The sequence below is a fragment of the Equus przewalskii genome, chromosome 8 (genome assembly GCF_037783145.1).
Source record: "Equus przewalskii isolate Varuska chromosome 8, EquPr2, whole genome shotgun sequence".
Lineage (NCBI taxonomy): Eukaryota > Metazoa > Chordata > Mammalia > Perissodactyla > Equidae > Equus > Equus przewalskii.
The window spans coordinates 47,541,567-47,556,117 of NC_091838.1; the positions used below are offsets into that span (position 1 = coordinate 47,541,567).

General features: G+C 35.7%; 1 protein-coding gene across 3 annotated transcripts in view; it reads right to left on the minus strand.

The window, feature by feature from the left end:
• Positions 1 to 4,222: 4,222 nt before the first annotated feature.
• RNF19A (ring finger protein 19A, RBR E3 ubiquitin protein ligase) overlaps positions 4,223 to 14,551 on the minus strand; it is a 45,078-nt gene continuing 34,749 nt past the window's right edge. For all 3 annotated transcript variants that reach the window (XM_008531804.2, XM_070631867.1, XM_070631866.1), the window contains exons 6-10: positions 11,623 to 11,737; positions 10,951 to 11,112; positions 8,293 to 8,506; positions 7,072 to 7,215; positions 4,223 to 6,419 (exon numbers count right to left, since the gene is read on the minus strand). In XM_008531804.2, coding sequence (XP_008530026.1) covers positions 5,729 to 6,419; positions 7,072 to 7,215; positions 8,293 to 8,506; positions 10,951 to 11,112; positions 11,623 to 11,737 — 1,326 coding nt within the window. In that variant the 3' untranslated portion in view covers positions 4,223 to 5,728. The remainder of the gene's footprint in view (positions 6,420 to 7,071; positions 7,216 to 8,292; positions 8,507 to 10,950; positions 11,113 to 11,622; positions 11,738 to 14,551) is intronic.

A 14,551-nucleotide genomic window follows, 5' to 3' on the forward strand; every position in this document is an offset into this window, starting at 1 on the left:
GGCAGATGTTAGCTCAGGGCTAATCTTCCTCAAAAAAAAAAAAAAAGAAAAGAAAATTAATGCATATATGCATTGCGTATGATGATATGAACATGAAGAAAACTATAGTATCATACATACTTGGTCATTTGTATTAGTGATGGGGAAAGGTAATGTGAAAAGAAAGGCAGAGAAAAGAAAGAAGGGAGCAAAGAAAAAAAGGGAAAGGAAAAAGGAGGGGAAAGGGAAATGAATTCTTTTGTGCATGTTTAAACTCTCAATAGCAACTGTCTCTAAAACATCAGTTTGCACGTTACCTCTAAAGCAAAAATGATTTATCTAGCTGAAAGTATTACATTTTCCTTAAACAAACAAAAGGCCCCCCCCAAAAGCAAAATTAAAATGTCTTGGTTACACCCACCCTGAAAAATTATGTTCCAGTAGCCGTCATACATCCCAGAATATTTATAAACTAACATATTTAGTGTAAAACCTTGTTAAAAGTGCCTTTCCTGCCACTGTCTTGTTTCAAACAACTTACTCTAGTGTAGACTGGAATAAACTGACTGGTCACCAACTCTGAGGCCTAAGTCCACAAACATTCTCATTCTCTTTGCTCAGGTATTCTGTCTCATCAAAGCAAGTTTATCCTCAATTCCCTCTTCATATATAAAGTACTTATTAAGTAGATACTTATAGGAAAAAGAAAAGGAAAGACAAAGTCTTTGCCCTCAAAAGCCTACAGTTTTTTCTTTTCAAGATTTCTGTTTTCTCTGTATCCTGAATTTAGAATTTGGAGGCACCTGGTATACATGGTATTATGAAATATCTAAGTTTTACCTCCTTAATGCAGGACAAAAAGATCAGAAATAGGTGCTCCAATGCTATTAGGCAAAAGGCTGGGAAAAAAAATAATAATAAAAGCAGGACTATGTTGTCACCAGAGAGGCAGCAAAATCTACACATTCTAGGTTTAGTAAACTCTTAGAGAGGAAAGAACTTGCCATTCCTTACTGCTCATATTATATGGATGAAAATGAATTGCTTACTAACCAAGAAAACCTGGCGCTCTCAGCCTTGACGACAATTTCTACCAAACATTGAAGGAAGACATAATTCCGATCTTACTCTGATACTGAAGTTTATCGCAAGAGGTTAGTTTAACATTTGAAAAATCAAATTTGCCATATTAAAGGAATAAATCACAATTATATGATAGATGCCCCCCCCACCCCTTGCCAAATAGCAGCCAATAAAATTCAACAGATCGCCCAAGGTAAAAACTCTTGGCAAACTTAGAGTTAGAAGAGAATTTAATAAATTTGATAAAGGGTATCTACAAATACACCTGTAGCAAATATCATAATTAATGGTTGAAATGTTGAAAGGTTTCCCTTTGAGATTATCAACAAGTTAACAATGTGCCCATAACCACTGCTATTCAGCAGTAAACACTTGTAGTCCTAACCAGTGCCAATGGGCTAGAAAAAAAATATCTGATATAAAGATTGAAGAGGAAGAAACAAAACAGTTTGCCACTTATCGGCTATGCAACTCTGGGCAAAGTACTTAACTGCGTACTTCAGTTTCCTCATCTGTAAAAAGGGGATAATGAATACCCCTTCACAGAGTTGTTCTGAGGAGTAAATAAGTTAATATTTTAAAAGTATGTAGAAAGTGTCTGACACTTCAAAAAATCATTACACAAAACCAGCTGTATTCCTATGTACTATTAGTAACAAACAGAAAACGACATCTAAAAAATATCAAGTACCTGGGAATAAAATTTAACAAAAGACAAGCCAGCCCTGATGGCCTAGTGGTTAAAGTTCAGCATGCTCCACTTTAGTAGGCCAGGTTCAGTTCCCAGGCACAGAACCACATCACTCAGCTGTCAGTGGCCACGCTGTGGCGGAGGCTCACATAGAAGAACCAGAAGGACCTACAACTAGAATATACAACTATGTACTGGGGCTTTGAGGAGAGGGGGGAAAAAAAGAAGATTGGCAATAGATGTTAGCTCAGGGCAAATCTTTCCCATAAAAAAAAAATTAATGAAAGATGTGAAAGACCTCTGATAATTATAGATTCAATGAAATACCAATCAAAATTGGTGGAACTCAACAAGGTTATTTTTAAATGTTTATGGAAATGTAAAGTGCGAAGAACAGTCAAGATACTCTCTAAAAAAAAAAAAAAAAATGGTGGCAGACTTGCCTTACTAGATATCAGACAAATCTCCAAGTTTGATATCTAAATTGTCCATTAATCCACCTGGGAGATCTCTTTCTGGAATGCTCATCCATTAAGTATGTCTACATAGTTCCTCCATCACTTCCTTTAGATCTTTGCACAAATATCATCTAAAAAGAGATCTCTCTGGTTTGCCCTGTTTAAAAAGCTCTATCCAATACCTCTAGTTTATTTCCCATCCTGTATTTTTCATAGCACCCATCATGACATTATTCTAAGCTCTGTGTATATGTTTATTATTTATGTCTCTCTCCCAACTATAATATGAGCTCGCTGCAGCCAGTGTGTCTGTTTATTTGGTACAACGCTGTATCTCCAGATCTACCTTGTTACTGTGTTAAACAAAAAAATAAGCTGGCAGAAATCACAAAAATTCTGACTGGCATGTGAAGTGTAATGAACACTATTTTGGGCATTCAAAACCAACCAGTATATAAATACTAGCTTTCAGCAGTGATATCCCAAACTTTAATAAGGGAAATAAATGAAACAACAAACTCATTAAAAGTAGCCATACAAAATGTAGCTGAGGGCCAACCTCACTGGCCTAGTGGTTAAGTTCAGCACCCTCCACTTTGGCGGCCCAGGTTTGGTCCTGGGTGCAGACCTATACCTGTTAGTGGCCATGCTGTGGGGCAGCCCACATACTAAAAAATAGAAGAAGACTGTCACGGATGTTAGCTCAGGGGGAATCTTCCTCAGCAAAAAACCCCACCAAAACGTAGCCCCGAGAATCTTGATGGCTCTGGATAGAAAGGCAAAATCATCTAAGGAGTGGTTTAGGTATTTTGTTCACATCACATAGGAATTAATAGCTCTGATGGTTTTCATCATATAGTTTATCCTGTGGTGATCAAAGTTTATATTTAGATGATATGCTATGGAAAGTCTTACATATTTACAAATTAACTCAGTTCCCAGTGAAAATAGGTTAAGAGTAATGGATTGTGTGAATTTAATATAAAAAGCTAACTAATTCAGTACTCTGAAGTTGGGAATTTGTACATTTAAGAGAACCCAGTTAAAGTGGTGGTCTACATAGTAAACAGTAGGGTATACTACTATAAACTTTGTGTTCTTCTCTCTCATTACCATGTCATTTTTCCCATAGGCCTTTAAAGAAAGCAAAGTGCAAAGGGTTTTAAAAGGATTTTGGTGAGTTAAGGCCTGTCTTGAACCCTGGAGTATTCTCTTATTCTAGGGTATCCCAAAGTTGAGTTCCAGGGGAATCTGGCTTGGTTCCAAATTAATTCAAGTTTGAAAGAACCCTGGGAAATGAAGGACCTTCTGAAGCCAGCTGAAAGGTTTAGACCATTTTAAAATGAGACTGAGGCAGTTCTGGTTGGGGGTACAACCAGAAAAGGGATGGGGTTAACTGAATACACTGGCTTCCTCATGGCATCAGTATTGCTGTACTCCTCCTAAAATCATTCACCTTTCCACTAATCTTCAGTCTTCTAAAAAATGTCAAGAAGGCAGTCAACATAGTCATACAGATTTTCATGAAGTATTAACTATGTAACAAGAAAACAGAAAAACCATCTATGCTTTTATAGAGGCTAAGAGAACAGAAAGCTTTTAATTACAATTATTAGCTTGAATTTAATGGCTCTATTTCCATAAGCTAATGTTGCCAGAGTAGAATCCCATAAAATAGTCTTTTAAGATCTTTTTACTTTTCTGTTAAGATAACAATTTATAATACTTATTTCTTCACAATTATAAATATGTTTACTTTCCAACCAATTTACTTTAAAAAATAATGTTGATGAATAAAGCAGCTTCTTTCTGGAGGACAGGCAGGTATTAGACATGAAGAAAGGACAGTTTCTAACATTCTTTGTTGAGAAGTTCAGCAAATGCTTCCCTGCTGGCTGAGACCAGAATGCAGAATTATCTTAATGGCTTGCAATATTTATGAAAAACTACCCCATGACAAATGAATATTCCTGTTCATATAAAAATCTGTGCACAAACCATAAGGCAGTGATACATTAGTATTTACATTTATTTCATGTATGCAGTTTACACACTCATTCTTGAACAAAACTGGAATGCAAACAAATATACAAATATCATAATAGGCATTATCAAATAAAATAACTGGCACTAGTGTTATAAGCATATTAATGGAGCTGGTGAGAAAAAGTGATGGAAAAAGACTGCAGCCCATGGCATTTTTCTTTTTATCAAAAGAAAACGCTCAGTAGCACCATACTGGTAATACTTAAAAGAAACACATGAGATGGAACATTTTAACTGCTATCACTGAGGTTAACCTGTTTTATTTAAGTGAATTATACAGGAAGTTAACAGTACAGGCAGTATTTTGGCCAACTTCTGTTTATGTCAGCTGAACATCTTCCATAAACAAAAGCAAAAGAAAATAAAGCCAGCCACACGTGGACTCCTCCTTCAGTACTTGGTACAAACTCTGTGCCATGATTTGATTTCATGATTGGAGAAGATATGCATGTGTTTATAAAGTGAGGTTATGTAAAGTTATTCACTAAAGCCTGAGTGTGTCTTTGGTAGGCTAATACTTTTTCAGCATTGTCATTATTAATCATATTTATGTTTATCTATCCTGTATTTTTCTACATAAACCAAGGTGGCTAGAGAGGACATCATGGAAAACAATACAGCAAAATTCTCAAACAACTAGGCCCTTAAAATCCAGTCTATTCTAAAGGCACCAAGAATCAATGGGTGGAAACTTCCCCTTAGTGAAAGCTGAATTTTTTATAATACTTATAAACTAATAGAATTTTATTTTGCAGTTTTATGTATCTTATTTGGTGCTGTCAGTATACTTAATTACCTACCTTTACTTTTCTTCTAAGTTGGCATCAACAATATATAAGATTTATAGAGTACCAGATATTTCTATTTCAAAGTTGTGCAAAAACTGCCACAATCTTGCTCAAAGTCTCTAAGTATCCAAATGGTAGCAAATGGGCTGCATTAAGCTTTATGTATCCACATTGCATATGAAGAAAAAAATGAATATGCCCACTTATGAATAGAAATGTTACAAAGAGTATCATATACTGAGAGTAACCTGCAAGGTTCTTTAAACAGTATCCCTTAGTGGTTTCAATAAAATGTCACTAACCACTTATCCCTAAGCATCAAGTTTTCTTTATAAGAATGCTGTAGAACTGCATTAGTATTTTATATTGATTATAAATTAAGCCAAATTTCTATCTAAATACACAAGTGTGTGCTTCAAGCAATGTTTTGTGGCAAACATACAAAACATACTTCTCTTAAGAATTATTGTCCTTATAATAATGCACTTTTAAAGCCTTCATTTCATAGTTTGGTAATTAAGATCCACATGAAACACAATGCTTTGCTGAACATAGAAAATGTATCTGCATTATGATTACATAACCTGGCATTTGCTGGTAACTTGAAACAAAGGAGTCACATGTAGTTCCACCAGCTCCAAACAAGGCTGTTGAGTGGTAATTATTTTGCAGCATTTATAGGTCTAAATTTCAGTCTGAATTGCAACTTTTAATTCCGTTGTCTGATGTGAGTGGTTGTTATTTGTTTCTTTTAGTGCTTCACCAAAATATAAATCAACATTGGGTTTTATTCCATTGTTACCATGTTCTTCAGCAATATGATTCAGCTGTGGAACTTCTGAACATGAAGCAGTTTTGGTAAGCACAGAAATGCTACACTGATGTGGGGAATTTTCCAGACGGTCGTTTTCTACCTCAGGAAGAATGTTTACAGTAGCAAAGCGGGCATGATAATCATTGGAACCATGACTACAAGAAGTTTTCATGCTTTCTAGGTCAGAACAACTAAATTCAGAAAAATGGCTAGAGTGGGAATCTGCTACAGATGGCATACTGTCACTGAGGGATGGAGCCTCAAATTCACTTGAGTTCGTGCTTTGTTGTTCTAACAACTGTGCATCCATGTCCTCTCTGGTCTCATTTATCTTCATGTTACTCTTTTTTCTCAATTTACCACTTTTTGATTTTTTTCCTGCGGTTGCTTCTTTGGACCACTTGGTGGCACTGGATTTACCTTCAGGCAAACCAGTGGATGCACCACCAGTATGACTTCGCGTGGCACTGCCATCGTCCACACTACTGCTTCCACTGTTGTGTCTGAATTTGGATGGTTTCGATTCAATATCTACTTGTACCTCCATACTGTTACCTTCTCTGGAACATAAAAGTAACAAATATAAATACATTTCTGACGTCCTTTTTACTTTTATTCACATGACAGCAAAGGAGGAGGGGTTTCTGTGTGAAAAATTCAAAGACTATATAAAAGCTATCCAAACAAATTAACCAGGATACATTTTACTAAAAAAAACTGCTGGGAATAAGAGGATTGTCTTTATAATAATCAAACAAATTTTAAAAATGTTTTTAAAAAGCAGCTACATTTGTTGCTTATGTTATTTTAGGTACCAACCTTCTCCATTTTTTAGAACAGCTTTATTGAGATATAAGTTACATATCATAAAATTCATGCATTTAAAAGTGCACAATTCAGTAGTTTTTAGTACATTCCCAGAGTTGTGCAACCATCATCACTACCTAACTCCAGAACATTTCATCATCCCCAAAAGAAACTCATACCCCTTAGCAGTCAGTTCCCATTCTTCCTTCTCCCCAGTCCCTGGCAACTACTAATCTACTTTCTGTCTCCATGGATTTTCCTATTCTGGACAACTCACCATTTTCTCTTCCAGAGAACTTAGTAATTGGTGACCATTATTCACGATAATTTTGCCTAATAATAGGGATAATTCTTCTAAAATTAATTTTAAAAATACTTCTGACTTTATAACAATTTTTTCCTTACTTGTCCAACGGGATGTAGGAATTCAGAATGGATCCTGCCATTGCTTTGGTGCTGGCATTATCACTAACTGTTCCCAGGCTGACGGTGCCAGATTCTCCACTTAGACTGTACCGTTCTTTCTGTACATCTGCTTGGACTTCCAACCTTAAAGAGGGGGTATCAAAAAAAAGCTGTTATTATACATATCAGCACTACCACAGTATGTATCTTTAATAATTCAATTAAGAACCCTAGTAACAAGAAGCTATTTTACAAACAACTACAAACATTATTGTTTTCAGTTTCCTTTTATCGGATTATTCAAATTCTGCTGCAGCACTGAACACTATCAGCCATCCAAATAAAATGGGAAAAATTAGCTGTCTGCCAGGTAAAGTAGTAACAGAATAACACAGAAAGGACATAAATGATTTTAACTTAAATATGCTCCACTATTCTCACTCAGGATGTAGCACTTTGCATGCCTTGTTTCAGTGCAAAACACAAAATCCAAATACATTAAAAAATTATTCTACATGAAAGATCAGTGAATCAAAAAATCCTGGGCGTCTATATGGTAAAAATGGTTCTATAAATTTAACATCTGACTCTTTAAAAGACATAATAATATATACACTACTATAACTTAAGAGTTTGTGTTTAAAAGTAAACTACCTAAAAATAAATATGACCGATTTTATCTTTTAATTCATTTACTCTCCCCTACTTTGAAGAAAAAACAACAACAGCAACAAAGCTAAGAGAAGCAAAGAAGAGTGAATTAAAGAGGAAACAAGGGAAGATAAAAATGCTTTAATTCCTATTTATCTATACGGTTGTTGGTAAGACTTGGTGAGAATGAAATAACTATTAATACATAAAAGAACGCAGGCAGACTCTCCTGACCTCAGTTCATGCATTCCCGGATATCGTGACTCCAGTTGCTCTCCCAGAACTCAGCCAATGTCTCATTTCCTAACATCTAGCTGTTGCCGCCTCCAGAGATACGGTTCAGGCTTAAGTCCTGCCTTTACTGTGTCCACCGAAGCAGCTCCAGCATTGACTCAGAATGTAAAATCTGACAAGTGCAGTGGAAAAGCTGGCAGAACATCATGCCTTAGACTTAGTGTCTACTGCATGATGGGTATATTGTGATGCTTTGTGTTCAAAATTCTCATCTAATTAATAATTTGTAGTTAATGGAAGGCAAAAACAAAACAAAACAAATCACATTTTCCTTACCTGTTAAAACAGTTTACCATGGCACTTCCTGACAAACTCCCCGTTATACTGGCTCCAGCCAGTGCCATGGTGCTGGCTGTTTCACTCAGGTTGTCTCGAATGGCTCCTATTCGATCCATGTGGCTTCCACTTGCACTCAAACTGCCAGTCAGACCACCAACACTTCCCTCCCCTATGCTAGGGTTGTGTCTTGCTTCTGCTACTGAAGTTGTATCTAAATGCAAAGATTTCAAAGAAATTAAATAAGTATGATTATTAACTTCCCTCTTCTTAAATTTCAGATAGGACATTTTATCACATAAAGTATAAAAAATACACAGAATAAAAAAGATGCCTGGAGCCAGGGACCCATAACTATCAGATAAGAGTAAAGAGAAATATCTTAGAGAGTAAAGTTGGATTAAGAACCAACCCTCAGTTTTAAATGGTCACTACAATTAAAAAAAAAGAATCTAGAAGATTTAGAAATTCTATAAAGAACTTGATGGTTGAAAAATTTAACTGACCTTGGAGGAAAATTGTGTGACAGTTTTCAATAAGGCTGTCATTTAAAGAATGAATTATTCTCTAGGTCAATAAGAACGGGCCAAAAGTTGATTTCTAGATATATTCCACAGTTCCAATTGTCTACAAGCTATAACAAAATCTAATACCACTATATTCAAATTTTACAGTACTTTTCACAAGCTTTACATTGATGGATTCATTTATTTGCTCCAATATTTGAGTTCCTATTATATACCAAACAGTGTTCTAAGCAGTGGGGACATAGTGAATCAAAGAGACCAACATCTTGCCCTCAAGAAGCTTACATTCTAGTTGTGGAGAGCAACAGATAAAATTATATGGTGATAAATGCTATGAGAAAAAATAAAGTAGCCTAAAGGGGAGTGAATAAAAGGCAGTGAGAGTGATGAGGAGTACATGTGTGCATACCTGTGCATTTTATATAGTGTGATCAGAGAAGAAGCTCTTTGATAAGGTAATACTTGTAGAGACTCAAAGGAAGTGAAAGAGTGAACCATGAAATCATCTGGGGGAAGAGTATTTCAGGCAGAGGGAATTGCAAGTTTAAAAGCCTAGAAGTTGAAGTGTGCTTGGCATCCTTGAAAACATCAAGGAGGAGTGGTATAAAATAGGAGAGTCACAAGAGATGAGTTTAGAGATGTAGTCCGGGACAGATCAAGTGGGCCTTAGGGATCATGATAAAGACTTTGGATTTTTTCCCCCTCAATACAGTTAGAAGCACTGGCAGAGTTTTGAGCATAAGAGAGACATGATCTGAGTTACGTTTTACAAGTATCACTATGGAATAGTGAGTGGCAGCTGAAAAGCTGATAGATCAGTTAAGAGGCTATTACAATTGTCCAAGAAAGGACAGTAGTTTGGACTAATGGAATAGCAGTGGAGAGGGTGAGAAATGGTTGGATTATGGCTACATATAGAAGGAAGCAGTAGAATCTGCTGATGGATCAGATGTAGGGTAAGAAGGGAAAGGGGGAGCATCCTAAGTGAGGGTTTTTGGCCCAAGCAACAGCAAGAATGGAGAGACTACTTAAAGAAGTGAGGATGACTGAGAGAACAACAGGTTTTACAGTCAAGAGTTTGGTTATAGACAAGTTAAGCTTGAAATTTTTGTTAGACATTCAAGAGCTATTTAAAAAGAAGGGTTAGATGTACAAATGTGAAGTTCAAAGGAGAGTTCTAGCCTAGATATAAACTTAAGAGCAGTCAGTCTATATATTATTTAATAGATGAGATTACCTAGGGAGTGAGTGTAGATAAAGAAGTCTGAGAACTGAGCCCTGGGAAACTCCAAAATTTAGAGGTTAGAAGAGGAAAATGAACCAGCAAAGAAGACTGAGAAGGAGTGGCCAGGAGATATGATGAGATGAGAAGTGGTTTTCCAGAAGACAACTAAAGAAAATGTTTCAAGAAGGAAGGCATGGTCTACCACGTCAGGGGTACTGTTATATTAAGATGAAAACCAAGAACAGACCACTCTATTTGGTAACACGGAGCTCACTGGTGACTCAACTTTGGTGGGGTGGTAAAGATAAAATTCTGGAGAGGTAGGGACCAAAATCTGACTGCAGTGAGTTCAAGAGAGAAAGGGAGGTAAGAAGTGAACATCATCTTTGCACATCTGCCTGATTATTTCCCTAAGACAAATTTCTAAAACAAGAATTGCCAGAAAATAGAACATGCAGATTTTTAAAGGTTTATTAACTTATGCTCCTACTGGGAGTCTATGAGGGCCTTTTCATCTCCAGTTATTTTTCTAATCCATATTTCTTTGAATAATATTTGCTTGAAGACATTTTCTACTCATTTGCCATCTCTATTCTTTTATGAACTGTATTTTTCTTCATTTCCTTTTCTTACTGATTTGTGGTGTTTTAGGCAAAATTTAAGATTAAAAGTCTAGAATTTCTGAGGCATTATATTTCCATTGGAGGTCAGGTACCTAGAGCTATTCCACCCTCTTTCATCCAGTCGCCTTTCCTCAGCAGTTCATTTCGCTGATGTGCTTCTGGATGAACACTATCAGGCCTAGTAAAAGGTGGGCAATGGAAATTCTGATGGGTATGTCTTCTGCAGCCTCCCCCTACTTAAACTATCAGTAAGCACATTCTTTTCCTTTGCTTAAAGACTTACCCACAGCTGTGTTAGTTCCACCAACATTTATATCATTTTCATCATCAAATTCAATCCTGACTCCTTTACCATTGCCTGCTGAGACTCCACAACCTCCACTTCGACAGAGAGAAATTGGAACAACGCCATAGACATAAGCTAACATAATAGGAACACCAATACCTAAAGAGGAATTAAATTAGTCATTACAAACAAAAAATAAATCACAGAAAGATGAGTTTTGCAAAATCTTTCTGAGAGAAGGTGTACAGGAGAAAAGTGCTAGGGTTCTTACAACCCTTGCCAAAAGTGGATTTATCCAGCTGTCAATAGACACAAGCAAATTCAAAGGTTCTAGCCTTCCGGGTGATACACATGAGGGGAAAAAACCAGATGTAAACCCTTTTCTTTTTAAGTAGCAGGGCTAAAACTGTATTTGGGGGGGAAAGGGTTATCAACCAATAATAATTTACCAAGTATCCTAAGGCTAGGCTCTTGAGTCTATACTATTTTTAACCAATTACAGTTACTGAATGAGAGGCTTTCTGCAGGCTCAGCTTAAGTTGTTCTTAAATAAATAAAAAAGTAACTCTCTTATCTTCAACAATATAATGCTTTGTTTTCTAAAATTCTTCCACAAAACTTTAATTCTATAAAATTTGAGGTAATTAGTATTTTTAAGCATTTTCTTACCTACAGTTACTGCAGCTACAACTGGAGATACAATTACAGACAATGTTACACCACCTGCTATGGCCAAATTCCGTTTGTGCTTTGAAACGTCCTTGCCTTCGTATCGATTGTGAATCTTGAATTAAAAGTAAAAATGGGGGTGGGGAATTAAAAAGAAAATACATTACATATTTAATTCAAATGAAATAGACCTATATTTGCTAGAAATATAAAGAGATTTCTCTTACAAATTCGTAGTTAAGTGCTCTAATTCAAGGCAAATGTATTATTGTTCTTAAACCATATTCTTACACATAATTTGCTTATTAATAATTTGCTTACATAAGACAGCGATTTAATAGATTCTACTTTGTGTTTACTTTTAAACAGTCTTAAGTAAAAGTAGTGTTTATAATCTTATTCAAGAATAGTATAATCATGTTTCGAGCAAAGAAGAAGGAATTAAGAATATTATTTTCAACATAGTTATGAGGTGGATGCTTGACTAACAGGATTACTTCTAAGAAATTTAGCATTCCCCAGGTTTCATTCTAAATAAAAATTTGCTCCCACAATATTTTTTTAAAATTGACCTTAAAAAGCAGTACTAATAATAGCAAACATCATTAAAGAGAATCAATTTTTTCCTCAGATTCTTTTTTATGAAGAAAAATATTATCAAATGACTCAGAATGCTAGGCTCTCATTTATAGCTCGAAGCAAGGGATAGAGAGAGAAAAAAAGAAAGTAAATTATGCTGCCAGAGGACAGGAGTTAGATCTACTTAGCATCTTTGTACAGTACAGGTGTTAATAAACAGACTTTAGTATCACCATGGAAGTGGTTTGGGAGATACTATATGAACTTTGGGAAATAGCTCAGTATCTTTGTTCTCATGGTTTGCAAGGGCTAAAGCTTACAAAGTACATTTTCTCCTCTGTTTCAAGAGAGATTCAAAACAGCCTCAAAAGTGTACAGGTCATCTAAAATAAAACACTTGTACAACATTACAGATGAGGCTTAATAAAATAACCCGTTATTATTATGTGGTTATTTTACAGGCTGTAAAATACAATGAGTCTTGAGTGATATATTAAACAGTGCAAAGGCTGGGGTGGGGAGGTGGGTGAACATTCCTGGGGCAAGAACATTTATATTTCCTAGTCAAACTCCTGTTTCCCAGCATTGACTACATGTTCCCAGGGAATGGGCCTCTGTACTTCCTTAAATAGTACGCAGAGAGGCAGGCAGAGATGGCAGACCTTCCCAAGGTACCTTTCATTATTCTTCAGTGTTGTCGCTAATTCCTGCTCCTCCCCACTCCCATGCCTGGAAAACTTCGCAATGGAGTACAGAAAAGCCAAACCTAAAAGCTGGTAAATTAGACTGGCAAAGGCAGGCCAGAAGAAAGGAGTCTTCTAGAAAATTTTGCATCCTCAAGCACCAACGTTTAATTACAGTGATGGTATCATTCCACTATTTCTAGTCCAACTTAATTTTTTCTGTTTTACTGCTTTGTGCCACCTTTTCTATTTGTTACTGTAAATAAAGGCTCAGCTTTTAGGTATTTTATCAACTTAGCAGGTTTTCCTGGGCTAATGTATGTGCCTAAACACCACAGAGAACACTGTTTCAATGGAAAAATAACTCATCAACTTGCAATTACAACCCTTTGGGTATATGTTTGAAAAAAGGAAACTTGTAACTACACCTAAGACTTGAACAATGAGGTAAATAATCTCTCTATAAATTATTTGTAGGTGTGTGCAGTACAACAGTCTCTCCTTCCCTTCTCCTTCTAAGTATCTGACTAAACAGTTTTGTTTTGAGCAAAACCTTGCTTTGGATAACTACATGAAAAATTATTATAATCACGTATTACATTTGGGACTTTAAGTTTAGTTACTTAAAACCTTCCAAAATGAACATTTGGCTCATAAATATCTATGTTTGTCCTTGGTTCAAATGTCAATTTTTAAAAAACAGGATGTATTGTTATTTTTCTGATTATAAAAGTAATATGTGTTGAATATAAAAAAATTTTGGCTGTTATTAGGATGAGGATCAGCCTTGTTTTGAGTTTGGTTCCAAAAGTCAGAACTAGAACTAAATAAAACAATTTAAAGGGAAACACATTCTGATTCAACATAAGAATTTTCTAGCAATTACAGCTACCTGGCAACAGAATGGGCTGCCTCATGAGTTGGTGGTTTCCTCATCAATGAAGTGCCCAAATGGCTAGACTGAAATTTATCAGGGATCTTATACAAAGAATTTGCACATCTAGGTCTAAATCCCAGTTCTGCTTCTGTGTAACTGAAAATAAATTACACAAACTTTCCTAAACCTCAATATTCCAACACATAAGTTGCTATGAGGTTAAGATGAGTCAAAGTACATAAAACACCTACCACACAGTCAGGGCTCAACAAACATTAGAGCTCCCTTTTTAAAGAATCCCTCCACTTTTTCCTGCTTGGGTACAAGATTAGGATTAGATAATTTCTAAAGTTACTTCTCAATTCTGACATTCTATTAATTTAGATAGCAGCCGACTTCCTAGCCACTTCATAAATTATCCCTTTAATCTTTCAAAAAAGAATTATTTGCTTAGCTAATGAAGTATAATTCATCACTCATTGGCCAGTGGTAAGTATTGGTATTTGGACTTTCACAAGATTGTTATAATCTACAAAATAGTGTATTTACTAAGAGCAATAATCTGAGGGAAAAAAAGTGCTTTGAACTAAAGTTGGAAATAATTCAGGAACTGGCTAATTATTCTTTGCCTGAAGGCATGTGTTATTTAGCTGTTAACTTTTTGTAGATCTGACTTTACAAGGATATACCCATGAGAAAAATGTCAGATGCGTATCCTTCAATACTTTATACTTAAAGTTGGTTTATAAGGCAAATGTCCTAAAGTTCTCAGTCAGATAATTTTAAAGCA